The sequence below is a fragment of the Equus przewalskii genome, chromosome 19, assembly GCF_037783145.1.
Source record: "Equus przewalskii isolate Varuska chromosome 19, EquPr2, whole genome shotgun sequence".
NCBI lineage: Eukaryota > Metazoa > Chordata > Mammalia > Perissodactyla > Equidae > Equus > Equus przewalskii.
In genome coordinates this window covers 22,492,245-22,519,981 of record NC_091849.1, presented here as the reverse complement: position 1 = coordinate 22,519,981, position 27,737 = coordinate 22,492,245, and the positions used below count along the sequence as shown (strand labels likewise).

The following is a 27,737-nucleotide window of genomic DNA, read 5'->3' as shown; positions in this document are numbered from 1 at the left end:
GTGGACATGTTTGGGGGCTATTATTTTACCCACTACACAGAGCATAATTTGTTGATCCTTGTGTAGGTTGTACTGCAATCTTCCTTCTCTTCAACCCCCTTTGACTCCTCTCCATTCAAATGCTATACTGCCGAATGTAGACAGATGGGGGCAAAAACTCTGTAACGACACAAAGAATTGATGGACTGGACCAATGGCTTTTAAATTGTGTGCTCCTTTCCGTTCTATCTCAATGCAGCAGATATTTTTGAGTGCCTGCTCTTCATTCTTTCAACAAATACCTTTCGAATACCTATGTGCTGAGCTCTGTTAAGTGCTGGGGATAGAGCAGTTCACAATATGGGCATGGTATCTGCTTTCTTGGAGCTTACACGTTGGTGGAAACTGACAAACACTGTATCACCAAATAAACAAGAAAAATATCAGATAGTAACAAGTACTAGGCAGAGAAGTAAGATAGTGAGTAAGAATGTGAGTGACTGGGTGGACACTGGAATAGGAATGAGGAGAGTTTCCTGAGATACAAATGATAAGCAGCAGCTAATCATGTGAAAAAAGGGGAAGAACATTCCAGGCAGAGGGTGTAACAATGACAAAGCCATAAGGTAGGAATGAATTTTCTGTTGGAGAAAGACAAGGTAGCTGGAGTTTAATGGGCAAAGGGAAAGTGGTATGAAATGTGGTCCAAGAGAGAGTTAAGTTCCAGATCACATCTCTGTAAGTCATGGTGAGGACCTTGGATTCTACGTATGACGGAAAGATGTTGGAAAGATTCTAAATAATCTTTATAATCTGTTAATATCTCTTGGCTCTTGCGTAGAGGATGGATTCCAGGATAGCAGGAGTCGTAGAAGAGATAACATTAATTTGTAAGCTATTGCAACAGCCAATCCAACAGATAGAGGTGATTAGACCAAGTTGGTAGTGGAGATGAAAATACTATTTACAGATTTGAGATCTATTTAAAAGGAGATTGAATTGCTAAGACAACAATGGAATGGATATAGTAGGGAGTGAGAGCAAGATGGTGATAAGGATAATTCCCAGATTTGAGGCTTGAGTGGTGATGCCCTTTCCTGGGATGGGGAATATAGAGGACAATCAGTTTAGGGGAACCAGAGTTCTGTTTTAACCATGTTAAGGTTGAGATGCCTATTAGACATCCTAAGTGAGATGTCAACTTAGGCAATTGAATGTATAAGTTTGGGGATCTGCAATGAGGTTGAGGCTGAAGATATAGACTAGAGTCTTTGGCATATTGCTGGTATTCAAACCATGATCTTAATGAGATTTCCTAGGAAGAGTGTGTACACAAAGAAGTAGACCCGTGATGCTGCTCTGTGTGGTCTAATACTTAGAAGTTGAACAAAGGAGGATGAGTTGGCCAAGGAGACTGAGAAGAGGCAGGTGGTGATGCTGCTGAAACCAAGAGAGTGAAATAGAGAATTAGAGAGATGGATAGATAGGTAGATAGATAGATAGATAGATAGATAGAGAAAGAGAGAGATAGAAAGAGATATTGCCTGTATTAAAAAGTGCTAGGAGATCAAGTAAGATGAGAACATAAAGACGAACATCATTGTCATTGATAATTTTTACAAAAGCAGTCCTTATGGGGTGCTGCTGCAGAAGCCAGATTAGAAACTGTGGGAGAAAGTGAGTGGGTGGGGGATAAAGATAGTGAGTTCATACAGCTAAGCACTAGATGTTTGCCTAGGGAGGACATTCCAAAATGAGGCATCATCTGATTAGCACTTTCTCCAAAAATCTACCTTTCCTATCTATAGGAGAAAGGTTTATTTTTGTATGATGTACGGATATTCTATTATTACATTTACTGGGCACAATTAATTTTAGCGGAAGCAAAATTACTAAGAGTCAAACGAAATAATTTCATGAGCAGCTGAAAATTATACTAATGCTTATTAAAAGGGAGATTAGAAGAAATATTGAATATTTGTAAGACTATTGTTGGCACAAGCAAAGTTTACAGATGGTCAGTCTATGGCAAAAAGATCACTTAACTGTTGACGTTGGGATTGAGTGAGACTAAATTCCTGTTTTTATGAAACTCCTGAGTGTCACTAAAACTACTTCTCTGTCCCATTGGAGACTAAACTTTCTACCCTAGGTAACACCTACCCAGAGTAAGTCACAGTTAGGATGTCTGAGATTTCTTTAGCAATAACTACACAACCATTGCACGTAACAATTGCCGTTATGCCCTAAATTCACCAGTTTACTGTGAAAGTTTACTGTGCAAGGAATCTATCCTTGCAAGCATGTGTTTTAAATTTTTAATGTTTTATCTTTGCCTCCTTCCATGGAGTGTGTCTGTAGTTGCTTTTGACTATGGCACGGACAGAAGGGGAACATGTTCTTATGTTGTTTAAGTTCTCTTCCATCGGAGTTTGTCCTTGTGCAATTCTTTGGTGTTAAGTAATTTTAATTTTCTGGTTTTAAGGCCTGCTTTTGAAAATCTACTTTGGATATTCACATACTTCTGAACATTCACATTGGCTCACTGATCTTGGGCCTGTAAGAGTTATATACCCATACACATTCTATTACAAATGATACTTATAGACAATGCTGAAAATTTGATTTTTGTATAATGCTTTGCATATTTAACAAATGTCTTTTCAAAACCTGTTATATGGCTGACATTGTGCTTGGCACAAGACTTACAAAGACAAAAGTTATTGTCTATGCCTGATTAGTGCCTATGCCTGAAGGAGCATAGTGATTAGGGGGGCAGAATTGATACAAGAAATCATTAAAAGTAAGTGTGATTCATGGATAGATGAAGTATGTGAGATAGAGCAGTAGTGTATAGGGGTAGCTATTGGTTCTGTTTGGTTGTAGGATTGGGGAATGAGATCAGAGGTGATTTTTATAGAGCTGGATAGGATTTGAACCATGAGTAAGACTCCAACAGGCAGCCACACAGGGACAAGGGCAAAAGCAGTCAACTGGGCATTGAGGGTATAGGCATAAGACATGAACTAGCACAGTGATACTGGGACCTACAAATTCTTTGTCATGACTACACATGGGCTGCAATTGAAGCCACTCCACCTGATGAAAAGGATGTGTGGTAGTGAGGAGTTGAGGGGACTTTCATTGGAGTTGAAAACCAAAATATTCAGGCCAGGGTGTAGAATGGCTTATCACCTGGGTTTCGAAACTACTCTGATGGTGGGACACAAGATGGGGAGAAACATGGATTGGTGAGGTTTTTATTTAAAATGAGGTAGAAGGAGCACTCAGTGAAGAAGCTAAGGATTTATATGAGTTAATTGTATCAAAACTGGGATGTCAGTAAGCCCAGAGGGAAGTTTTGGAAGAATTACATACTAGCAGAGTGGGTGAGGGAGTAAGGTTGTAGGGGTCATAGAGCAGGAAGGGAATCCACATGTGAGAAAGAGATTAAACCAGGAACTTGTCTGTTGTCTTACATTTCAATGAACATTTATTGAGGATTTATTGTGTGCAGTGACCAGGCTTTCTCTTGGGAAACAAGCACTCAAAAGAGAGGAAAGGAGCCACCGGGTACGTACGCGGAAAGATAAATAGCCCGTGTCTCTGTGATCTTTCCACAAGATGCTAAGCCTGTAAAGAGCAGCCCTTTCATATTTCTAGAGTGACTTTTATACAGTAGATCTTGATACACGTTTACCAATCAATCAAATAAATGAAATCTACCTTGTTCATTTAAAAACTCCTATTTTACATTATTGTCCATTAATTACATACGGTACCACCAAATGCATCTATTTATCATGTGTTCCAATAACATTTAATAATATGGCAAATATTCATGCTATGATTTTAAAGTAAAAAAAAAACTTTAAAAATTTTATATAGAATAAGATTCCAGTTTTGTGAATTTGTGTGAGAGAGTCAATTGTCAAATAGTGGTGGTTCTGTCTGGGTCATGAGATTAAAAGGATGCTTATTTTCTTATTCTTCCAAGTTTTCTAAAATGCATCCATATTATATAAACAGTTTATAATCAGAAAATGCTACTTAAAAATGTTTTTTCTCTAGGAATTCATGTTACTCTATTTTTAATTTTACGTAACATTTAAAAAGTTAAAAGTAAATGTTAAAATCCTATGTAGGCTTTCTCCTATCACCAAGTAACTTTGCAGCCATTCTTCCTTTTTTTGTCTGTTTATTCTTATGACTCCTTTCTGACCATTTCTTACTCTGCACTGCTGAAGGAGATGGCTTACGCATCTCAGCTCACCGATGAACAAAACTCTCCCCTGACACCTCACACAAACACTTTCATCTTTGTCTTCTCTATTTGCGTCACTGTACACAATGTCGAGTTTTGTTGCTTTGTCTCTTTGCCTTTTGGATCCTTGTGGCTGCCATTTTCCATTCCAGTGCCCTTTCAGTTTTATTTTCTTCATTCTTATTGATCGTATTCTACTTTTCTGGTGAAATGTTTATCCTGAAACACATCTGTAAGCCATTCATAGCTCTGCTTAGGTACAGTTAAACATTTCACTGAATGTGAGTATTTGAGAATACGTTCCTTTAGTATCTGTAAATTTCTCTTTGTAGTCTCTTTGAAAGAAAGTGCAACACTTGGGTGCCAAAATGTCGTCCAAAAAAGTCATGTACATAGGTCATAACTATAGTCTACTGCGTCCAGCTTCTGTCTCTGGAAGGTTGACTCAAGGGGCATTTTCTGAATGAGTATGATTCTTGTCTTCTAAGGTAATTCAGAAGGTAGAAATGAATGTCAAACATACCTAATTCTCCTTTTTAAACCATTTTGGAGATAACATTTGATAAATTGTGTGTCCCTGTTTTGAAATCCGCCCCTGCACATTTTCAGTGTTGTAAACTCCACATGTGAATAAAATGAGTTTATTTTTATTGTTTCTACCATTGAGTTCCAAGTTCTAGAATTTTGATGGAGAGATAAATATCAGCTTACTCTGTCTCTGTTGACTTCAATTTTATAGACTTGGATTACTCCCTTTCACGTTTCCTCTCTTAGGACGGAATAATTGCAAGCTATTTTTGTATCTCCTTGAAGTGTCCTTCCCTGCACTTTTCTCAGCTCAAGGATTACTTTGTTGAGTACATGACCGAAACTCTGCATTTACTCCAGGCCTATATATACGAGAACATCATCGCATTCACTGTCTCGTTTTCTATATTCTTTCTTCTCATATCACTGGGCTTTTGGCTGCAATTTCATTTTGGATCCATGTCCTCAGTTGTGAGATGCTGCAGAGTCAGGACATAATGCTTAGATACACTGTGTGTTGGGGAAGATTGGTTGTAGAGATAATCCAAAATGGCTGCCAAACCTGAAATCATCATTTGGTAATGATTTGTAGTGATTCCTGTATATATGTATATGTTCAGTTTACATATATATATATTTATAGGGTGATTTAACTGTGACAACTCTAGTGAATGAAAAATTACTTTGGATTGCTTAAGCATACAAGAGCTGGTGGAAAGAAAGAATCATTGGGCAAAAAGACTTTTTTGGATGATAGGAAAAACCAGTCTGGGAATAAATGATTGCTGTAGATAATCCTCAAAATGAATTAATCCATGTGAATTAATCTAACATGTATAATCAAGTTTGAGGGTAGCTCTGTTGTCCCTGGATTTTAAAAAGGAGAGTAGAGAAGCAACATCCAGTCAAGTTACAAAAAATGTAATTAAAAAGGAAAATGGTTTCTCTAGGAGAAACCCAAAGGGCTTGAGTTTGGTTCTGTTTCCTCTGTCCCTCCTTCTCTGCCTTCCTTTGTCACCTGACTTTGGCATCTCAGCTTCTAAACACTCTCCTATAGGACTTACCTCTCAGAGCACCTACCTTGGGGCACCTCATTGGTGATGTGTGTAAATCTCTGTCTACTCATTGGTCTGTAAGCAACTTGAAGAAACGGTCTGCATCTCATTCATATCTTAGATAGTCATATTGGCTCATATTGTACCTTACATATAATTGATCCTCAACAAAGGTAAAAGTCTATTTAATTGAGTGTCTTCATAACTTTAACAATATGAAGTATTATTATGTGAAATGTGTTAAATCATTATGCTCTAGGAAACAAGCTTCCATTAGAGAAATAGAGGGGGTTTAAGGCACAAGATAAAAACATTTTCTAGACTACAGAGATAATCAAATACCATAATAGATTATCAGAGAAGGAGGGGAAATCTCCATCCTTGGAGATCCTTAAAAATTGGAGAGAGAAAACATCAGTGGGGATGACGGAAGCGTTAAACCTGTCTTGAGGCAAGTAGATAGACAGAATGACAAATGGTTCTGTGATTCTTTGATTACTTGGCCTGGAGAAAGAAGGCTGAGGGGAGACATTAAAACTACTTCAAATATGGAAAATAGCTATTATTGCTTTCCATAGGAAACCAAATCGAAGGAGCTTAACCTAAAATCTTAAGAGATTTAGGTTACATTTTATAGTTAAGGATTTTAAGACATAGGCTGTGAAAATCCTGTGGAAATCCACAAAATGAAAGATTGATTTGTGCGAGATGCAGAGTCAGCTCTCTGATTCTGTTGTAGTAAAAATATTTTTTGTAGTACTCTGAATAGAGGAAAGTATTCCAATACATTATGTTCAGTGTATCGTATTCTCTTGGGAAAGGAAAACTTCTAAAAGTAGTATTTTAAAGCACCAAGCATCATCATCATTTTATGAATAGGTGGGGAGAACAGAGATAGGTATGAAGTCTTTCCATCTAAATACCTGTACAGGCTTGTGTTATTAAATCAGTAGCCACTTACCTCTTAATTAGAACACATAAGAAATGGGAATGTAATATACAGCATATAACATAGTTAACAATATTGTAATTACTTTGTATAATGACAGATGGTTACTACTCTCATCAGGGTGATCATTTCATAATGGATATAAATGTCAAATCACTGTGTTGTACACCTGAAATTAATACAATATTAAATGTCAACTATACTTCAATAAAAACACATCAATAGCAAAAGGGTGATGAGGATTCTGGGACACAGCTCTGCTCTGTTGCGTCAGCCTGGTTTTGGCCACTGAACCTTTTCCCAATGAAAATGTGGAAGAACTGGAGGGGAGGAGGCTACGGAAGTCCTCTCAATAAAAAGAGTACCAAAATACCTATTAACAAATAGTCTTCATTAGATATTTGATTGTAATGTCAACATTCAGCCACACGATGTCACAATTGGATTTTGATTTTCACCGTACTTCTCTCCAATAATAGATGAAGGCATTTTCAAAGCTGGAGAAGAGAGATCTGAGACGCGGGGGGCAGCAGAGGTCCAAGAAGATGAAGATACTCAAGTTGAGATTCCAGTTGATCAGGTAATCTCCATGCCTGAAAAAAACTGGCATAAACCAGTTACTATTATTTTTCTTTCAAGTTTTGAGATATCTGTTCCGTGTTGTTCCTATGCATATATTAATTAAACCCTCTCAGGTGCTGTGTGGCTGAATGACTTTAAAAATAAAACAAAACAAAACATCTTCAATTTTTCCTGGTATTCCTACAAAGAATAGCCATTTGCACAATGTCTGTTTTTATTATTATTATGGAAAATGGTATATCTTTAATAAATGGCATTGAAGAATAAGGTAGATTGGAGTTAGGTTTGAGATACAAAGAGGGAGGTTTGATGCCCAAAAAGGGTATTGGCTTGGGGTTTTTATCTAGAAAAAAGTCCTTCATTTACAAAACCATTTTTTTTTGAAATGCCATGATATTCTCTTCTATTTGGAATTCAAATATTTACTATGTGTGTGTTGATTTTCTTTCTTAGGCCGGTGGAACACTGTACTTTTAGGATCGTGTGTGTGTGTGCATGCGTGTGCATGTGTGTACACATGTGCTTATAGAAGGGACTAAGTAGTGCTAATTCTGGCTAAATGATGCAAGAAATAAAAGTCAGTTAGGGGGCCGGCCTGGTGGGGTAGCGGTTAAGTTTGCACATTCTGCTTTGGTGGCTTGGGATTCACTGGTTCGAATCCCGGGTGTGGACCTATGCACCACTTGTCAAGCCATGCTGTGGCAGGCGTCCCACATATAAAGTGGAGGAAGACGGGCACAGATGTTAGCTCAGAGCCAATCTTCCTCAGCAAAAAGAGGAGGATGGGTGGCAGATGTTAGCTCAGGGCTAATCTTCCTCAAAAAAAAAAAAAAGTCAGTTAGACTTTTAATACTGAATGCAACCATGTTTCTTACAATTCTAAGTAGAGGATTGGAATTTAGATGAAGAGGGGAAATTTATGATCCCAAGCTTAAGGGAATAGAAGTCACTAGGAATTGTCACTTGTCCTCTGACTATTATGTGATATTTTCCTTTCAAAAAGCAAATTTCACAATCCAGCAAATTCCATAAATGATCTTCTCAATTGCATTTGACTTAGCACGGCAGCGCAGTCACTGCTTGATTATTCCACAGGCATTTTCTGTAAGCATCGCCTTCCTGATGACAAGCCTAATGTATTAAAAATCACACAGATTTCAAAAATCCAATTTATTATCCAGGATTAGCTACAACTAATAATTTTTCATAAACTCTCGTTACAGGTATTTTTTCTTCTGAGGGAAAATGGAATTTTAAGTCTTCTCTGAAGCTATAATTAAATATTATATTTTAAGACAAGAGTAATCCTCATGTATATACAACACCTGATAGCTACCGAAACCAAGACTAATTTATATTCCAAAGTCAAAATGCCAAATACAAGAGGAAATCATAGCTTTATTACCAAAAGAGAAATCTCTTTGTTAATCACTGAACAAGTTACAAAATTTGCAATTGGTATTTCTTAGAAGTTTGATGATCACAAGGGAGAGGAGCTGGCAGAAAGAACTGATTTCTGATGATACTCGAACAGCCTTGGATAAATGTTCACAGAGCTGGATGTCTTATTTGACCGGAGAGTGCTAGCTTATTAAAATACAAGTATGCAAGAAAGACTGACTAGACAGGTTGGTAAAAGCTGGGCTATATCAACAAACTCATGTAAGCTTGAAGGAAATAAAGCCAGGTAACAAAAGGTCAGAATTACCTTCTTCTTTGACTCTATTATTAATAGAATTGGGATTGTCCAGCTCACATGGTTGACATGAGATGCTTAGGAAGTCAGGACTTAGAGTCATTCTCTCTGACGTCTGGTGACCTTTTGCTCCATACCCTAAGCAGTTATGTTATTAATATAGTGACAAACCAAGTGACATTGAGGAGAAATGAGTGTAGAGCTCTATTATAGTAGGAACAGACTAGCTCCTTAAGAACAACTCTGAGGACGTGCCCTAATGGTGATCTTCACTAATTGATAGCTACTGTTTATTTAGTACCTGATGAGTGCCAGACACTGTACTAGGCACTTTTATCCCATATAATTGTGATGACAACCCCATAAAACATATACAGAAAGAAAGTGAGCTCACGTAGTTGGAATTACTTGCCCCAGGTTGTACCATTAAGTAGAGAAGTTGGGATTTGAATTCATGTCTGTCTAACTTCAAAACACAGGAGTGATCTTGGGGAAGAGTATTAAATGAAGAAAAAAACCCCAGCCAATTATTAACCTAGGGAAGGGAAAAATTCTTGCATAAGAAAAGAAATGTAGTCATCGTATAGTACTTGGCTCAGCTATAAATGATACTTACATACACTCCCTTTGGGACCATAATTATTTAACTTCTTTGGACTGGTTTGCCATCATCTAAATGATTCATGTTGTAATTTTAGTCAAAGGGCCATGAAGAAGGGTGTGTGTGTGTGTGTATAAATATCATGTGCAAATTGGCCAAATAGTTTATCTATGCCTGAAAAGCAGACCAAGTTTTAGAAGTAAATATCGAGGCCTCTGTTGGGAGACAATTCTCCATGGATCTCTATGTTTCTGCATATCTGGTGAGCAGGAGCACTGATTGCCTTTGTTCTGGACTATGTTTTCAAGGATGTTTGCATAGTGAACATCTTGAAAAACAGAGCTAGTGACTTCCTTTGGAATATTCATTCTCAACTGGAGGTGATTTTGCCTCCCAGGGGATATGTGGCAATTTCTGGCAACAGTTTTGATTGTTATAACTGAGAGAATGCTACCTGCATCTAGGGGGTAGCGGCCAGGGATGCTGCTAAATATCTTGTAATCACGTGACAGCCCTCACAACAAAAAATTATCCAGTCCAAAGTGTCAGAAGTGCTGAGATTGAGAAACCCTGCTGTGGAGACCAGGTTTGTTAATCGTCCACTATCATAAAGATAATGTTTCCCAATGGTGCAAAGGTCAGGGAGTGGGTACAAATGCTGATACTCTGGCTACTGCTATTGCTGTGAGCAATAAAGTTCTCTGTCTCTGACCCAGTAGTCTCGTGTCTTCTGCTAGCATCCATGAAACTGTGGCAGGCTAATGTGGTAGCTTGCAAGTGGGGTAAAATTTCAGACCTTTCATGGTTCTTGGTAGCCTCTACTGGTACCATTTACCATGATGTTTATGTGTGTAAGTGTGTGTAATGTGGCACTGTGGACTAATTTGAGCCAAGAAAGAGTCTGAGCTCTGTCCCAACATCCAGACTCTTCATTTTTTTAGAGACAAGTTAGTGATCCTGGATCTCGTACTAGTTCTAAACCATTGGAAAACTGAAGAATGTTTTTTATGTATTTTTTTATGTATTTGGAGTGGCCAGGACAAATAGCTTTTCTCAGGGGAGAGTTTAGGCTAATAAGAATAAAGTACTCTTTTAAAAATTTCTAACTTTTTTGCATGCACATTCAAGTCAATCTGGTTGTTCATAAGCAGTGGAGCAAGTATCTGATTAATCAACACCTGTAGTTATACCCTGGCGCTGATGACTCTGTGTCAATCTGCTCCATTTATAAAATGATGCTTTTCCAAGCTAAGAAGGCAAGAAATGAGTTTACTCTATTATAGTTAAGTGAACTGCCCCTAGTAAGTAACCATCAGGCAGGAGACTCTGTTATCTAAGAAACACAGGCAAATAAGTGCCTATAAAATAGGCAAATAAGCAATTATATTTTGGATTTTGTTCCATGTGACAGAAAAGTAGGGGAGATGGGGATAGTAACTTTAGAGTAGTTTCAGATTGTTTTATAGCTTTTCCCATCAGCTGGTAGTTGATTTTGAGTGGTAAAATAATGAGAATTGCAAAATATTTTTCCTTTAAGCCAGCATTATGAAGAATGGAGCAGTGAAAGCTTTTTTTTTTATTGGAGGCTGTACTATATACTATTTTCTTATTTATTTGGAATTTACTTCTTAATCAAAGTTATACATATAATACTTTGAAAAGTCAACTAATTCAACAAAGATTATAACAAAAGTAGCAACCGTGTACCCAACTCTTCCCCACCTGGATTCCTGCTCCACAGAGGTAATGGATTTGAACTAGTTTAGTTAGTTCTCAGGGAATATGCCGCTATATTTCTAAACCATACATCCGTCACTCCTCTTTATTTCACTTACTCTGAGACCTTTGGATCTTACAAGTGATGGCAGCCATAGTTTAATTGGCATGTTTTTTAATTCATAGAGGTACATAAAATAATGGAGATCCTTTTTTTGGCAAGGAAGATTGACCATGAGCTAACATCTGTTGCCAATCTTCCTCTTTTTGCTGGAGGAAGATTGTCACTGAGCTAACATCTGTACCAATCTTCCTCTGCTTTATGTGGAAAGCTGCCACAGCATAACGGCTTGACTAGTGCTGCTAGGTCTGTGCCTGGGATCTGAGCCTACGAACCCTGGGCTACTGGAGCACAGCATGTGAACTTAACCACTACGCCACCAGGCCAGCCCCTGGAGGTCATTTTAATTGGTGACATGTCAAATTTGATAAAATAAATTTCTTGCCCACAGCTAGAAGGACCTGCAACTAAGATATACAACTATGTACAGGGGGGGTTTGGGGAGATAAAGCAGAAAAAAAAAAAAAGATTGGCAACAGTTGTTGGCCCAGGTGCCAATCTTTAAAAAAAAAATTAATTAATTAATTAATTATTTTCTTGGTTTTATTTTTCAAATTTAAATATTATTTAATATCTTCATCTCTAATGGCTATGGAAGATGATTATTTGGCTCTCTTACCAATCCCTGCCCCCATCCCCCACATAAGGCCACAGGCACACAAACACAGTATTATTTGTAGCTGAGCCATACGGTATTCTGTGCTTATATTTCCTTTCTTGCGTAACCCATTTTTCCTCCTCCCTATCTTAGGAATTGGCTGTATTTTTTTTTTTTTCATTTGCTTAGTTTTTTGTGTAGCTATTACCAAGCCATCTTCAAACTCTGCTAGAACTGTTGATTTCCTCTTGGTTTACTCAAACATATCCAGTGATGATGAAATCTCCATTTATTTTTTTCTCAAGCCCTTCAATCATCTGCCTCAAGCTGGTTAGTTGTTTTCTAGATCTGTTTTTCAGAGTTATCCTGGTATTTTTCTTCACTATTATTCTGGGAATTTCCTTGGCTTCTCCAGTGGACGGATCTCCTATTTCATGGATTTTACCTCTTCCAGTTGATCACACCTTCATTTTTTGTGGAACTCGCCTCTTGTAGCCTCCTGAGAAAAACTTCATGGGAGGCACATTTTTGGGGGAGGATTTGTATGTCTGAAAATGTCTTTTTTTCTCTACTCAAACTTGACTGTAACTATGGCTAGTATAAAATTTTAGGTTAGGTGTAATTTCTCTCCAGATTTTGAAGGTGTTACTCAATTGTCCTTCTCATCCAGTATGGCAGTTGGGAAGTTTGAAGCCATTCTGTTTTCTGAACCATTATAAATAGCTTTTTTTTCCTTTTCTGGAAGATTTTAGGCTCTTTTTTGTTCTGGTGTTTTGAAAATTTCCAATTATATGCCTTGTGCAGGTCTTTCGGCTTATTGGACTGGGTACGTAATGGGTTTTTTATTTTGAAAATATTTGTTTTTAAGTTCTGAAAAAAATTATTGAGTTATCTCTTTGATAATTTTATTCTCTCCATTTCTCTGCTCTCTTCTGGAACTCCAAGTATTTGGATATAGGATCTCTGAGACTGATCATCTAATTTTCTCTCCTACTTTCCATCTCTATGGATTTTTTCTATTTTCTCAACTTTTTTTTTTTTTTTTTTTTTTAAAGATTTTATTTTTTCCTTTTTCTCCCCAAGCCCCCCGGTACATAGTTGTGTATTCTTCGCTGTGGGTTCTTCTAGTTGTGGCATGTGGGACGCTGCCTCAGCGTGGTCTGATGAGCAGTGCCATGTCCGCGCCCAGGATTCGAACTAACGAAACACTGGGCCGCCTGCAGCGGAGCGCGCGAACTTAACCACTCGGCCACGGGGCAAGCCCCTCAACTTTTTTAAAATCAGAAATCTTCAACTTTTATCTTCCATCAACTGATATTTTTCCTAATCATCATATTTTTAATTTCTAAGAGCTCTTTCAACTTTTTTTTTTTTTTTTTAAAAAGATTGGCACCTGTGCTAACATTTGTTGCCAATCTTTTTTGTCTTCTTCTTCTCCCCAAAGCCCCCCAGTACGTAGTTGCATATTCTGGTTGTGAGTGCCTCTGGTTGTGCTATATGGGACGCCACGTCAACATGACCTGATGAGCGGTGCCATGTCTGTGCCCAAGATCCAAACCAGCGAAACCCTGGGCTGCCGAAGTGGAGCACGGGAACTTAGCCACTTGGCCATGGGCCCAGCCCCTGAATGTTCCTTTTTATAGCATCCTATTCTTGTTTTATGGATGTGATATCTCTCCTTATCTCTCCAAGATTTAATCTATTATGTTAAACTTTGTTTTCCTGCACTATCTGTTTTTCTTCTGAGTTTCTTTTGTTCTTTCTATGTTTTGATCTCTGCCTCCATATTAGAGGCTCTCCTTGGCTGTCTGGTTAGATTTTAGAACAAAGCATTTAGGAAACTGTCCATAGGCAGAGCTGTTAGGTTGGGTGAGTTTCATTATAGGCTGATTGGCTTTGGCCATTTTTATTGGCAGACTTTTACTTTTTGGTATCTATATTGTTCTTTTGGGTTGGTTTATTTCCTTTAAAGTGGAATCTTTTTATCACTTGCCTTGGCTGGCAGCACTTGGCATCTGACCATGGGAAGGGAGCTTGGGTACTTTAAGTAAAGAGATTTATTATTCTTGGCTCCAGTACAGTGCCCTTGTTCCCAGCTGTGCTGGAGTCCAGCTTCCCTGCAGTTCACCATCTTCAGAGAATAAATCTCTTGTATTTCTTAAGGGTGTGTGGGGGGGTGAATCTTGAGAGTCTATCTGCTTCTTTTAAAGACTTTAAGCCAATCCACCTATTTTTAGGGATACCCATGCCCTTTTCTCCAGAGACAGATGGTTTCTCCAATCCCCAAGCCTTCTATAGGCTTTTCAGCATGCAAAGGCTTACTTCTTGGCTTCCCCTCCTTGCAGGCTCAAATTTTTAGCTCCCTCAGGTCTGCTGTTAATTGGCTCCACCCAGTTGGCTTTACTGTCTCCCAGATTTTGTGGCTGTTATCTCCTTTTCAGGCTTCTATGTCCTTATAGATCCATCCCTTTTTAAATTGCCTTCACTGACAATTTAGAGGGGCATCAGCAGGGAGCTAAGCAAAAAACACATTTGTTCAATCTGCTGGGTTTAACCAGAAATCGCTTTCACACTAATTCATCACAGGGAAAATAAACTGCTTTAATAGAATCTACACTAGAGATGGCAAACTGGCAGCCTGTGACAAATCCCCTATGAGAGAATCTTCTTTGGCTGGCACAGGGGTTACAATATAGAAATATCTTTAGTAGGCCATGTGCTCTTTAGTTCACCACAGGCCTCAGCACTCTCTGTTATTTAACATAGGATATATATTCCTGAATTAAACATTTATGGTATTTGCCCAGACCCTGGGGCATTTGAGTTTGTGATTATTGGTCTACACATAGAGAAGATATTGCCATTTTAAAGAATCTTCAGCCTAGAAACAGGAGGTTTAAAATACAAATATGTCCATTGACATATTTTTTTTTATTGTAACAGGGGTTTATAACATTATATAAATTTTGGGTGTACCTCATTGTATTTTGATTTCTGTGTAGATTACATCATGTTCACCATCCAAAGACTAATTACAATCCATCACCACACACACAAACCTAATTACCCCTTTCACCCTCCTCCATCCCCTCTTCCTATCTCATAACCAACAATCCAGTCTCTGTCTGTATGTGTTTGTTTGTCATTGTTTTTATCTCCTATGTATGAATGAGATCATATAGAATTTGACTTTCTCCCTCTGACTTATTTCGCTTAGCATAATACCCTCTAAGTCCATCTGTGTTGTCACAATTGGCCAGATTTCATGATTTCATATGGCTGAGTACTATTCCATTGTGTATGTATACCACATCTTCTTTATCAATTCATCCCTTGATGGGCACCTAGGTTGCTGCCAAGTCTTGGCTATTGTGAATAATGCTGCAATGAGCATAGGGGTGCATATATCTTTATGCATTCATGTTCTTTGGATAAATACCCAGCAGTGGAATAGCTGGATCATATGGTAGTTCTAATCTTAATTTTTGAGGAATCTCTATACTGTTTTCCATAGTGGTTGCACCAGTTTGCACTCCCACCAGCATATATGAGAATTCCCTTCTTTCACATCCTCTCCAATACTTGTTGTTTCCTGTGTTGTTAATTATAGCCGTTCTGACAGGAGTGAGGTGATATCTTATTATAGTTTTGATTTGCGTTTCCCTGATAATTAATGATGTTGAACATCGTTTCATGTGCCTGTTGGCCATCTGTCTATCTTCTTTAGAGAAATGTCTCTTCAGATCTTTCGCCCATCTTTTAATTGGGTGTTAGCTTTTTTGTTGTTGAGATGTATGAGTTCTTTATATATTTTACATATTAACCCCTTATCGGGTATATGGTTTGCAAATATCTTCTCCCAGTTGTTAGGTTGTCTTTTCATTTTGTTGATAGTTTCCTTTGCTGTGCAGAAGCTTTTTAGTTTGATGTAGTCCCATTTCTTTATTTTTTCCTATTATTTCCCTTCCTTGATCAGACGTGGTACTTGAAAATATGCTGCTAAGACTGATGTTGAAGAGCATACTGCCTGTGTTTTCTTCTAGAAGTGTCATGGTTTCATGTCTTACATTCAAGTCTTTAATCCATTTTGAGTTCATTTTTGTCAGGTGTAAGATAATGGTCTACTTTCATTCTTTTGCATGTGGTTGTCCAGTTTTCCCAACACCATTTATTGGAGAGGCTTTCCTTTCTTCATTGTATGTTCTTGGCTCCCTTCTCAAAACTTAGCTGCCCCTAGATATATGGGTTTATTTCTGGGCTCTTGATTCTGTTCCATGGATCTGTGCGTTTGTTTTTGTGCCAGTACCATGCTGTTTTGATTAGTATAGCTTTGTAGTATATTTTTAAACCAGGGAGTGTGATACCTCCAGCTTTGTTCTTTTTTCTCAGGATTCCTTTGGCTATTCGGGGTCTTTTGTTGTTTCATATAAATTTTAGGATTCCTTGTTCTATTTCTGTGAAAAATGTTGTTGGGACTTCGATAGGGATTGCATTGAATCTGTAGATTGCTTTAGGGAGTATGGACATTTTAACTCTGTTAATTCTTCCAATTCAAGAACACAGAATATCTTTCAATTTCTTTGTATCTTCTTCTATTTCTTGTGACAGTGTTTTATAGTTTTCAGTGTACAGGTATTTCACCTCTTTGGTTAGTTTATTCCTAGATATTTTATTCTTTTTGTTGCAATTATAAACAGGATTATATTCTTAATTTCTCTTTCTGCTACTTCATTCTTAGTGTTTAGAGATGCAACTGGTTTTTGTATGTTGATTTTGTATCCTGCAACTTTACCAGATTCATTTATCATTTCTAACAGTTTTTTGGTGGATTCTTTAGGGTGTTCTGTATATAAAATCATGTCATTTGCAAATAGTGACAATTTTACTTCTTCCTTTCCAGTTTGGTTCCTTTTTATTTCTTTTTCTTGCCTGATTGTTCTGGCTAGGACTTCCAATACTATGTTAAATAAGAGTGGTGAAAGTGGGTATTCTTGTCTGGTTCCTGTTCTTAGAGGGATGGCTTTCAGTTTTTCTCCATCAACAATGATATTAGCTAAGTTGGTCACATATGGCCTTTAGTATGTTGAGGTGCTTTCCTTCTATACCCATTTTCTTTAGATTTTTTTTATCGTAAATGGATGCTATATCTTGTCAAATGCTATCTCCGCATCTGTTGAGATGATCATGTGATTTTTATTCTTCATTTGTTAATGTGTTGTATCATGTTGATTGATTTGCTGATGTTTAACCATCCCTGCATCCCTGGGAGATATCCCACTTGATCATGATGTATGATCTTTTTGATGTATTCTTGTATTCGATTTACTAGTATTTTGTTGAGGATTTTTGCATTGATGTTCATCAGTGATATTGGCCTGTAATTTTCTTTTATTGTGTTGTCCTTGTCTGATTTTGGTATCAGGGTAATGTTGGTTTTGTGGAATGAGTTGGAAAGCTTCCCCTCCTCTTCAAACTCTTCCTTCTGGAAGAGTTTGAGAAGCATAAGTATTAAGTCTTCTTTGAATGTTTGGTAGAATTCACCAGGGAAGGTGTCTGGTCCTGGACTTTTATTTTTTTGGGAGAATTTTGATTACTGTTTTGATCTCCTTACTGGTTTATTCAAATTCTCCATTTCTTCTTGATTCAGTTTTGGAAGATTGTGTAATTCCAAGGATTCATCCATTTCTTCTAGATTATCCAATTTGTTGGCATATAGCTTTTCATAGTATTCTCTTAGAATCTTTTGTATTTCTGAGGTGTCCATTATAATTTCTCCTCTGTCATTTCTGATTTTATTTATTTGAGCCTTCTCTCTTTTTTCCTTGGTGAGTCTAGCTAAAGGTTTTCCAGTTTTCTTTATATTTTCCAAGAACTGGCTATTAGTTTCATTGATTTTTTTTCTGTTTTTTTTTGTTTGTTTGTTTCTTTTTCATTTATTTCTGCTCTTATTTTTATTATTTCCTTTCTTCTATTGATTTTGGGCTTTGTTTGTCCTTATTTTCCAGTTCCTTTAGGTGCACTGTTAGATTGTTTATTTGAGATTTTTCTTGTTGTTTGATGTAGCCTTGTATTGCTATGAACTTCCCTCTTAGAACTGCTTTTGCTGTATCTCATAAATTTTGACATGTTGCATTTTCACTTTTCTTTGTCTCCAGGTATTTTTTGATTTCTTCTTTGATTTCTTTGTTGACCCAATCATTGTTCAGTAGTATTTTGTTTAATCTTCACATATTTGTGGCTTTTCCGATTTTCTTCCTTTAGTTGATTTCTAGCTTCATACCATTGTGGTCAGAAAAGATGCTTGGCATTATTTCAATCTTCTTAAATTTATTGAGACTTGTTTTGTGGCCTAATATGCGATCTATCCTGGAGAATGTTCCATGTGCATTTGAAAAGAATATGTATTCTGTGGTTTTTGGATGGAACATTCTGTGTATATCTACTAAGTCCATCTGGTCTGATGTATCATTTAAGGCCAATGTTTCCTAATTGATCTTCTGTTTGGATGATCTATCCATTGGTGTAAGTGGAGTGTTAAAATCCCATACTATTATTGTATTGCTATTTTCCTTTTATGTCTGATAATAATTGCTTTATATATTTAGGTGTTCCTATGTTGGGTGCATAGATATTTACAAGTGTTATATCCTCTTGTTGTATTGTTCTCTTTATCATTATGTGGTGCCCTCCTTTGTCTCTTGTTACAGTTTTTGTTTTAAAGTCTATTTTGTCTGATATAAGTATTGCTACCCCAGCTTTCTTTTCATTGCCATTTACTTGGAGTATCTTTTTCCATCCCTTCACTTTCAGTTTGTGAGTGTCTTTAGATCTGAAGTGTGTCTCTTGTATGCAGCACACATATGGGTCTTGTTTTTTCATCCAATTGGCCACCCTACGCCTTTTGATTGGAGCATTTAGTCCATTGACATTTAAAGTAGCCATTGATATGAATGTTCTTATTGACATTTTGTTACTTTTTTCTTCGTGTTTTAGTAGCTCTTCTCTGTTCCCTTCTTCTTCTCTTTCTCTCTTCCCTTGTGTTTTTTTTTTGAGGAAGAGTAGCCCTGAGGTAACTACTGCCAATACTCCTCTTTTTGCTGAGGAAGACTGGCCCTGAGCTAGCATCCATGCCCATCTTCCTCTACTTTATATGAGGGACACCTACCACAACATGGCTTTTGCCAAGCGGTGCCATGTCCACACCCAGGATCTGAACCAGCAAACCCTGGGCTGCTGAGAAGTGGAACATGCGAACTTAACCGCTGCAACCACTGGGCTGGCCTGTCCCTTGTGGTTTGATGGCTTTCTTTAGTATTATGTTTGAGTTCCTTTCTCTTAACTTTTTGTGTATTTCTTATAGGTTTCTGGTTTGTGATTACCATCAGGTTCATATATAATAACCCATGTATGTAGTAATCTATCTTAAGTTGATGGTTTCCTTAGTTTGACCTCTTGCTAAAAGCTCTGTTCTTCTACTCTCCTCCTCCCATATTTTATGTTTTTGATATCATATCTAACTTCCTTTTTTGTGCATGTGTATCTGTTACCGTCTTATCATGGAAACAGATGATTTTAGTATCTTTGTCTTCTGATTTTCATATTAGTTTCATAGGTGGTTCATCTGCTACCTTCATTGTATATTTGCCTTTACCAGTGATTTTATTGCTTTTTCTTTTGATGATTTTCTTATTCCTATTTGTAGTCTTCTCTTTTCCACTTAAATAAGTCCTTTTAGTATTGCTTGTAAAGCTGATTTCTTGGTGATAAACCCTAGTTTTTGCTTGTCTGGGAAACTCTTTCTCTCTCCTTCCATTCTGAATGATAACCTCAGTGGGTAGAGTATTCTTGCCTGTAGGATTTTTCCTTTCAGCACTTTAAATATATTGTGCTACTCCCTTCTGTCCTGTAAGGTTTCTGCTGATAAGTCAGCTGGTAGCCTTATGGGGTTTCCTTTGTATGTAACTTGTTGCCTCTCTCGTGGCTTTTAGGATTTTCTCTTTATTGTTAATCGTTGATATTTTAATTATAATGAGTCTTGGTGTGGGCTTCTTTGGGGTTTATCTTCTTGGGTGCTTTCTGTGTTTCTTGTGCCTGGATATCTGTTTCCTTAGCTTAGGAAAGTTTTCGGCTATTATTTCTTCGGGTAGATTCTCTGCCCGTTTGTCTCTCTCTTCTTCTTCTGGGGGCACCTATAACGTGGATATTAGTGTGCTTGATGTTGTCCCAGAGGTCCTTTAGATTATCTTCATTCTTTATAATTCTTTTTTCTTTTATCTTTTCAGCTTGGTTGATTTTCTCTAGTCTTTTGTCCAGCTCACTGACTTGTTCTTTTGTATCATCAACTGTGCTATAGAATCCTTCTAGTGAATTTTTCATTTCCGGTGTTGTATTCTTCATTTATGATTGGTTCTTTTTTATATTTTCCAATTCTTTGTTGAAGTTCTCAGTGAGTTCGTCCATTCTTCACCCAAGATCAGTGAGCGTCCTTATGACTATTTGTTTGAACTCTTTATCAGGTAGATTGTGTATTTCTCTTTCGTTTATTTCTTTTTCTGAGTTTTTGTCCTGTTCCCTTACTTGGAACATATTCCTTTGCCTCCTCATTTTGCCTCTTTCTCTGTGCTTATATCTATGTATTAGGTAGGTCAGCTATGTCTCCCAATCTTGGAGAGGTGACTTCATGTAAGAGATGGCCTTGTGAGGCCCAGCAGTATGCTTCCCTCTTGTCACCAATTCCCAATGTTCCAGGAATGTACCCTACGTGGGCTATGTGTGTCCTTCTGTTATGGCAGGGTTGCTCTTGCTGCAGATGCTCAGGGAGGTTAGGCTGTCCCTCTGCCTGGTTGCAAAGGTTCCAGGCACCCCATCTATGCTGGCCCACAAGTGGCCTGAGGGTTTGCTGTTGAGTGACACCAGTCCCTAGAGCAGGCTGCCTGCCCTGGCTGAGCTGGATTAAATCAGTACTCTAGTGGGTGTGGCAGACCCCTGCACTAACAGGCCAGGGGAAAAACTCCTATGGCATCTGCCAGCGTCTGTGTCAGAATGACTTCACCAGGTCACAATGACTGCTGCCAATGTCTCAGTCCCTGGAGAGGTCTCACCTCTCACTGAAATGCACCCAGAACCTATCAGGTGAGTTTCCTATCACCAAAGGACTCTGCACCTTTCTTTCTGGTGATTTTAGGTTGCTTTATGAAACTGGTGGATGTGTGTGTGGACCCTTTAAGAACAGCTTCCCCCCCCACCCCCCACCGCCTTAAGTCTGATAGCTTTTCCAGAGGTGTTCCCCATTGTAGTTAATAGCCAGCAAAGCCAGGGATTATGACACTTGTCTCAGTTGTGCTGAGTCCAAAAGCTGCTTATTGTGGTAACACTCCCCTGCTCAGATATCCTACTCCTCCAAAGAAGGCTTCCTACCTTAAAGTTTCTCTGGCTGGCTGTGAAGTGTCACCACTCCAAGGTGGCTTTTTTCTCTCCAGAATGGAATTTCTGCTTATACCTCAGTCAGCACTGTCCCTTGTTGTCAGGGTTGCTTTTATGCAGTTTTCAGTTCTCTCTTATGGGTAATTGTTCCAAGAATAGTTGTAAATTCATTATGTCCATGGGAGGAAGTGAGTTCAGAGTCCGCCTACACTGCTATCTTGAGCTGACCTCTGGCCATTGACATAGTTTTGTTCTCCATTCCCTGACTTGGTCTCATCACTAATTCTCCCCTGCTAACTTGTGGAGAGTCGGCAGTCACTTGCAGATTCTCTTGTGAAAGGCAAGCTAAATGGAGAGGTTATTTCTATTATTTTTTCATATATAATAAAATACACAAAAAGGTAAAGGAAGCTGCTCCCTCTGACCAGACCCCTAAATCTACTCCAATGAAATATATTTATTAAAATAAGAATAACAATATGTTTAGAACGAGAAGGGAAGATGTTCTAAACTCCTTTTTGCCATTGAAAAAGCGAAACCCCACAGAGAGGAGTGCCATTTTCCCACAAGAACACAGCCTGTTTCCAGTTTGGTACTCTCTCTGAATACCTCAAGGAAGGGAAGTGGGGAGATCAGGGACTTCCAACTAGCCCACAGACAGCAACATATTCTGTCTGTATTGTGTGTATTCTGTCTGTACGGAGAGCCACTCAGACCTCACTGCCCTCCCTGAACTAAAAGGAATTATGAACAAAGAGTATAGTCACCATTCTTTATTTTCAAAGCCATATCCTGTTAGTAAATCATATCCTTGTTTGGTGCTGCAAGCATCACATACATCTGGAAGAGTTAAGATGACAATGGTTTGGCTTTTAATTTCCCTGAGCATCATCAACAAGGTTTTTTGTGACATCACACGTGCAGATTTGTGATTAGCTCATAAAAATGGGATTAAACGTGAAAATGTAGCCTTCAGAGATTTCTGATGTAAGTGAAAGAAAATCAGCATTTACTTCTAAGTGAGAAAACTTAATGGGGAATTTTTTTCTAATGAAGACTAAATATTCTTTTGCTATCTAAAAATAAGTTTTCAGTTTATTGTATCTTCTCAAATGGGGGTGGCAGGAACTTGTGCAGCTTAAATGGGCCTGGGTGAGCCAGCTTTCAGCAGGTGGCTGGTCAAAGCTTCACTCTACTTGTGTCCTTAGAGGGTCACATCTGTGAATATGACCATCCCTTTTCAGGGCTGTGTACTTCAAACCACATCTAAGCCTTTTTTTCCCTTTCTTTCCTCTGTGAAAGTAAGCCTCTAAAAGCTGAAAACAGCAAGTGGCACTTTGCTCTCATGAAAAACTGAAACTGATTATTTCAAAACACCTCATTCAACTTGAGTAGGAGATGATGTTAGTTTCCATGGGAACAGAAATAAAAACAAGTGTGGTAACTGCTGTACTTTCATACCTGAACTCCACCATGAAATCCTCAGAAACACCTTCCACCCAAAGCCTGTAACAAATCTTCCTTCATTCCCCATTTCAAACTTTGCAAATGTTGCATGAAGAAGTGGACATCTAAGGTCATCTTTTCATTTTTTTCGTTCTGATCTCCAGTGTCATTTAGTGGTTCAGGGATGGAGACCTGCTGAGTAGGGATGGGAAGGGGGGTTGGATGGTTAGGTAGGCCATCTTGACTAGAAAGTTCTAACTTGTGCTGTTATCTCAGATAACAAGGGTCTTAAACATTAAATCTATTTCTCAGGGAATTCTGATGTAAATATAAGAAAAATCAACATTTACTTCTAATGTGGGTGGGACGTTAGCTGTAGTCTCTGTTTTGATGCCTTTCCTATTTCTAATTTTTGGTGCTGCTATTACTGTCAGAGGGGTGATGTGACTTTAAAGTGTAAGTCATTAGAGCAGCCCATCTGTCTGAAAATACCTTCCAAGTAGTTGATGCTTTCAATATTTTGTGGCTTATTTCCATATTCCATCTTCTTTCCTCTTACCACTCAGGAATCCTGAGTTAACCTTAGTAAGTTCATGCATGGTTCTCTAGAAAACCTGAGTACTTATTGTTTCCCCCGAGCCGTCCCTTCTAGGATTTAGCCAGCGGTAATAACTACCAGACCTTTTTTGTCTTGCCGTACAAATCAACCATTTTTTCAGAATGTCCATTACAAAAGAAATAGTTAAGAGAGGCATGTAGGCAAACTCAGACAAAAGGCACTCGAAATGCCAGCACTGGTGTCAAGTTAAGGAGAAAATCTGGTGTAATTTTTTAATAAAAATATTAAAAGCATTTGCCTATGATAAATAATATGCTTTTTAAAAGGTAGAAGTCTTGACTTTCTTATAAAAACCTCTATGTTTAAGGGTACATATTATCTGTAATTGTACATATATGTCTAATATGTCTGTTAATCTATCTGCACTCAATGTTCTTGATGTCAGAGGGGCTGCGAGGCTGGAATGATTGAAATGACTTCTGCGATCATTGATGTACCATTATGTACATCAGTTTAGTGAGTATATAGGATAGAGTATAATGAATACTCTCTATTGACTCCAGTGAAACATAAGAATTGTACTTTATACAGAATATAGTATTACACAATTACTCACGGGTGTGAACTACTCCTGAAATTTCAGGACGGATGTACTCTTTGGACAAACAATTTCTTCCTGAAAACCAGTTCTCTTAAAATTTTAGTCACAAATTGACTAAAATTTGATGTAAATGTCAGAGGAGAAGACTAAGCATAGGTAAAAATACCTTCCTGATTTATTGCCTTTGCAATGATGTGTTTCTTTTTTATAACATGACTCAATAAACAGTGGCATGGTGATGTAATTAGAATAAATCTTGTAGAGCTGTCTTTCTGGCCAGACATCATTCTGTCACCAGTCAATCCTGTTTCCTCCTGGCTTTCAATAAAATTGATACTTTTAAGATAAAAATGCAACCTTCATTTAAAGAGGCATTATTTCAAGGCATTATTACAATTAGAAATTTTCACCAAAAATGCTTTTTGGAAGTGGAGTATTTATGATCATATCATGTTATTTGTGGTTTAGAGCCTTACCACGCACAGTGTCCATTTGGGGGCCAGCAGCATCAGCAGCACCCAAGAGCTGTTACAAATGCAGGTCCTCAGCCAATATTTCAGGATCTGCATTTAATCCCCAGGTGATGGAGAAGTGCTGGCTTAGAAGACACTAGGCTGAAAGTAACTATTGAACGTTTGTTGAGTTTGGGATATTGCTCTATCCATTATCTTGGGGAATTAGTTATTAGAATCCAGTGGTCAAAAATAAGTTCATATCCCTCTGTCACTATCTGTGGGATTTTGGACAAGTTTACCTAACTCCTTATGCTTCCGTTTCTTTATCTGCAAATTGGGAAAATAATACTATTTTCTTCAAATAGTTGTTGTGATATTAGTTTAAATATGATTTTACATGTGAGGTGCATAAAGTATAGTACCAGGTACCTGGAGAGTGCCCAGTAAACGTAAGCCTTGTCATCACCATCTGTTCTTTCCTAAAGGCATGTATTATGCTGGCTTTTATCTGTGTGAGGCACATTTGTGTTTAATTCAACGACAAGTACAATACTGTGGTAAATGTGGTGATAGACACAAAGATGGATAAGAAAGAACCTTTGCTTCTAGAAACTTCCAAAGGGCCTCCATAGAGCCAAGGCTGATATTTCACCGTTATTCCATAATCATTTCAAACATCATTTGAGGCATCTCCTAGATAGCAATTCATGTTCACTATTTTCATACCACACATAAATAGAGAATAACTGCACACTGTGATTTGAGTGTACTAAAGGAATTTGACAGGTATTATGACGGCACAGATAAGGAGTGATAATTGCCTGAGGGATCCAGAAAAGCTTCGAGGGAATGTGGGTCTAACAAAGGGGAAGGAAAGCATTCTGGGTAAAAGTAGAAGGAACAGGATGAATTACGGTATGGTGCAGGGGGAGCAGGCCAGAGCTGTTTTTCGGCTTCTTCCATAAAGGACACTCCCGCTCCATGCCCCTCCCCCTAATACTTCCGTCTGGGAAGGACTGGGTTTGGCCTTCCTACTTTGCCAGATCCAGCCAGCCCTCTGCCTTTTATGAGGAACATGACTTCCCTAGTTTGTGCTGAAGGACTTTTTAAGGAAATAGGAGGGAAGAGAGAAAGAGGGAGACGGAAGAAAGAATATGAATATGATTATGAATATGAGTATGAATGTGTTAGGGGTGGGGAGGGAAAGGGAGGTAAGGTAGTACTTGGTGAGTGTATTAGTCTGCTCAGCTGCCATAGCAAAGTACCACAGGCTCAGGGGCTTAAACATAGAAACTTGTTCTCTCATAGTTCTGGAGGCTAGAAGTCTGAGATCGAGGTGTCAGCAGAGTTGGTGTCTTCTGAGCTCTTTCTCTTAGCTTATAGGTGACCGACTTCTTGCGTCATCACATAGTCTGTACTCTATACATGTCTGTGTCTTAATCTCTTCTTATAAGGCCATCAGTCATAGTGGATTAGGGCCCATCCTGAGGACCTTATTTTAACTTAATTATCTCTTTAAAGACCTTGTCTCCAAACACAGTCACATTCTGAGATATTGAGAGTTAGGACTTCAACATATAAATTTTGAGGGGACACAATTCAGCTCCCAAACAGTGAGAAAATTGGGTTTGTCTCTGATTTGATGCTGCCTAATAGATCAAAAATTCATATTCAGGGAGTAGAGTCATTTTTTTTTTTTAAAGATTTTATTTTTTCCTTTTTCTCCCCAAAGCCCCCCAGTACATAGTTGTATATTCTTCGTTGTGAGTCCTTCTAGTTGTGGCATGTGGGACGCTACCTCAGCGTGGTTTGATGAGCAGTGCCATGTCCGCACCCAGGATTCGAACCAACGAAACACTGGGCCGCCTGCAGCGGAGCGCGCGAACTTAACCACTAGGCCACGGGGCCAGCCCCGAGTAGAGTCATTTTTAAAGTCTACATCTGTAAGAAAGATGATCAGCGATGAGTAGAGAGGGGAGAAGCAGAGACATGGAACCTAGCTCAGCCTAGCCAGTCCCTCTGCCTCATTAGTCCATTAGTCATATATTAGGGGTGGGGCTTAACTAGGTGTCTGGTTACCATGGGGACCAGTTTATAAACTATCAAGACCACTGTGCTTCCATTGGAACTTTTGTTTTTTAATTTTTTTTATGATGAAGATTAAAGATGTTGTCACCACTGGTCACGTAACCCTTCGCAAGTTGTGTGACTTTCCCTCGGTCTCAGCATCCCACTCTGTACAGTGGGGATATTCACACCTGCCCTCCTGCTTGGGAAGATGAAATGAGAAAATATGTGTGAAAGTGCTTTGAGAAGAATAACGTCTGGCATTAATATCCCCCTAACTGGCTGCTGCCAACCTGTCATCCCTACTAAAGACAAAGTGATGTATTGTTACCTAAGCACGTATACTAATTTAGGAAATCATCCTTGTTTAGTAGCTCTTTCTGGCAATTTGTATCACTTTTGAGAGTGGATAGCAGTTCAGAAACAAAAAGAGCTATTGAATGGTAAATTAGTTGTCAAAATTGCATGCCAGGGAACTCAGAAGCGAAGAATAAACATAACTAAGAGCAAGGATGATTAGTTTATGTAAATCACACCTAACAGTCTCAGTGGACCAGAAGTTGAACATCAGCCTGCATTTTAACTGTATTAACTGGTAAAGGCAAGACAATCGTTAAATGGGTTGACATCATCTTTTGTTTGTTTGTTTTCATGAGATTTAAAAGAGACACTGCTCTAAGTGGCCCACTAGAATACAATTTCAGTAGTGTCAATCCTGTACTGTAAGATTTCATCAGACAACCTCTCAGTTCCTTCCATTCAATGGCAAGAAAAATGGAGTGATACCAATAATAAACATATATAGCTTGTTCAGTTTACAACGGTCTTTTGTGTGTATGATCTCATTTGGTCCATACTACAATCCTGTGAGGTCATTATTATCATCCTCAAATTCCAAAGGGGGCTCTGAGGCCAGGTGAGGTGAATTCACTGACCTGAAGCTATAGTGTGACCTCTGCCTTTCCACCAGGCCACAGGGGCTCATCCTGCGTAGTATATATTTTACATTGCCAGTTGATGTCACCGTTGCAGAAAACACCAGCAGACATAAGTCTTGTCCCGGGATCCCCCACTGATATTCCTCAGCTATGAAAACA

At 38.3% G+C, this 27,737-nt stretch overlaps 1 protein-coding gene across 2 annotated transcripts in view; it reads left to right on the top strand.

The window, feature by feature from the left end:
* DCDC2 (doublecortin domain containing 2) overlaps positions 1-27,737 on the top strand; it is a 175,199-nt gene that overhangs the window by 132,809 nt on the left and 14,653 nt on the right. For both annotated transcript variants that reach the window (XM_070584185.1, XM_070584186.1), the window contains exon 9: positions 7,255-7,355. In XM_070584185.1, the coding sequence (XP_070440286.1) occupies positions 7,255-7,355 (101 nt within the window). The remainder of the gene's footprint in view (positions 1-7,254; positions 7,356-27,737) is intronic.